Genomic DNA, 2,401 nt, shown 5'->3' with positions numbered 1-2,401 from the left:
CAAAATGCGCTTTTGTAAAGTAATGAAAGAAAACGATGCGCTTTCTGCCGTATCTCGGTCTGTGAACTCGAGCGCGAAACTCCGTGTATATCTTTGCCTTGCAAACCTTAAAATATATCTATAGAGTGAAATATCTACTTTCAAATGAACCAATTCAAATGGAAAACAAATATTCTCAGATTATTTAATCCATATGAAACATGCACACAGGCGCATCACTACTGCGCAGATGACGAGTCAGTGTCGCAGAGTTCATCTCTTAAACCAAAACAAAGAAAGCACTAGTTTATCAGTGAATTATTAAAATGTTAAAGCAGCCTCCTTACCATTTTTCCCTTACACATACATAATCATAGCTTCTGCCGGTGCGCTGTGGCAAGCTTTATGCATGTGCTTGAGCGCTTATTAGGCTTTGAAGGCAATTAAAGGCTCATTATAATGATTTAAATGGTTTATTAATAAACGTGCGATTAGTCGACTAATGCTTTAAATGAACGACTACTAGTCGACCAGAAAAATCCTTAGTCGAGGGCAGCCCTAATATTTCGAGATGCTGTAGCAGGTGGTTATTATATCTATATTTATATTTATAGATATCTTTATATCTATATTTATCAAAACACTTGTGTGGTAGCTTGGAAACATCAATTACACTGCACTCATACTGTAAAGTCAGAGGATATGTTATTATATTTGAAATTAATTATTCCTCAAACTGAAGAGGCTTGCGACACTCAAACCGCTCCATATATGTTAAGTGTTGTACAGTATGAATAAATGTGAGTCGACTTGCTGTGTAATCATGTAAGAGACACTGTGTAGGTTAGGCTTAGATAAAATGTTTTATAAAAGATATGTATGCCGTTAATTTAGTGGAGAGATATGATCTACTGCTGTAAAGGTTCTAAACACCTTTTTATACAGCTATTACTTTTTTTTCTGGTTCATTTGTATACCAGTATGTTTTTCTTTGGAAATACAGTACAGATTTGTAATAGAAAAAGAGTGTTAATATGTTATAGGAATTAAATATTTATATTTCTTTCTTTCATGTTTCAGACACCAATGCAAGAATGGGTCCATCTAACATTACATCTTCAATGGTTAATGATTCACAAGTGTGCGCCTCAATCGATGACTTCCGTAACCAAGTCTATTCAACAATATATTCTATCATCACCATCTTAGGGCTGATGGGCAATGGCTTCGCATTGTATGTGCTCCTTCGTACCTACCGTCAGAAATCATCCTTCCACATCTACATGCTCAACTTGGCCGTGTCAGACCTGCTGTGTGTCAGCACTCTGCCACTACGGGTGCTTTACTACGTCAACAAAGGGCAGTGGAACCTGGGGGACTTTCTCTGCCGCTTAAGTTCCTACGCGCTGTATGTCAATCTCTACTGCAGCGTCTTCTTCATGATGGCCATGAGTTTTACCCGCTTTCTAGCAATTGTGTTCCCGGTGCAGAACCTGAGGCTAGCCACTGAGAAGAAGGCATGGATAGTTTGCATGTGCATTTGGGTCTTCATTTGCACCACCAGTTCACCCTTCCTCCTCTCTGGTCAGCATACTGATCCAAAGTCTAACAAAACCAAGTGTTTTGAACCACCAGAAACGTCCAAAAGCCTTGATAAACTGATCATGCTGAATTACTTTTCCCTGGTGGTGGGTTTTATTATTCCCTTCCTGGTCATCTTGCTGTGCTACGCTGGCATCTTGCGCACTCTACTTAGAAACACTAACGGTGTGAACAAGCAGCGTTACACACGTAACAAGGCCATTCGGATGATTGTTGTGGTGATGCTGGCTTTCTTGGTTAGTTTTATGCCCTATCATATACAACGCACACTGCATCTCCACTTTAAAAACCGCAAAGAAGCTAACTGTGAGGAGATTATTTATATGCAGAAGTCTGTGGTCATCACCCTCTGCCTGGCTGCTGCTAACTCATGCTTTGACCCAATGCTCTACTTCTTCTCTGGAGAGAACTTTCGTCATCGACTATCCACCTTCCGAAGGGCTTCTGGAAGCATCATTGGAACTCACAAAGGCCGCCATGCAGTCCAAAGCTCCCCGCCTGTGGAAGAGAGTGAATTGCAAAGTTGTAACGGTTCAAACAAACTTGGGTAGAGGCAATGGAATTGCTGATTGTCTGTCAATGCAGAAGCAGATTTCTTGAGACTAAATAAAGATTATTATTCAAAGTAGTTTTAAGAAGAAAGAGAAGAAGAGGTTCTTATGTACTACATTTGAGTATTAAGACTGTAAAATGGCACTATAGATCTTGTGCATGATTACAAACAATATATATTTAAAATATATACAGAGTTCTGGCATGAAACTCTAGATGGCGCAGTCCAGTAGGTCTAACTCAATCTGACCTAATGACATCATTATCA

General features: G+C 39.5%; 1 protein-coding gene across 2 annotated transcripts in view; it reads left to right on the top strand.

Annotated features, from left to right (window-relative positions):
* Nucleotides 1–2,157, top strand: part of LOC107703837 (cysteinyl leukotriene receptor 1-like) — a 21,043-nt gene extending 18,886 nt beyond the window's left edge. For both annotated transcript variants that reach the window (XM_016506608.1, XM_016506599.1), the window contains exon 2: nucleotides 1,060–2,157. In XM_016506608.1, the coding sequence (XP_016362094.1) occupies nucleotides 1,074–2,132 (1,059 nt within the window). In that variant the 5' untranslated portion in view covers nucleotides 1,060–1,073 and the 3' untranslated portion in view covers nucleotides 2,133–2,157. The remainder of the gene's footprint in view (nucleotides 1–1,059) is intronic.
* Nucleotides 2,158–2,401: the final 244 nt, after the last annotated feature.

This window comes from Sinocyclocheilus anshuiensis, unplaced genomic scaffold, assembly GCF_001515605.1.
Source record: "Sinocyclocheilus anshuiensis isolate Anshui unplaced genomic scaffold, SAMN03320099.WGS_v1.1 scaffold2247, whole genome shotgun sequence".
Classification (NCBI taxonomy): Eukaryota; Metazoa; Chordata; class Actinopteri; order Cypriniformes; family Cyprinidae; genus Sinocyclocheilus; species Sinocyclocheilus anshuiensis.
The sequence above is the reverse complement of the archived record's forward strand: the minus strand, read 5'-3'. Positions and strand labels throughout refer to the sequence as shown.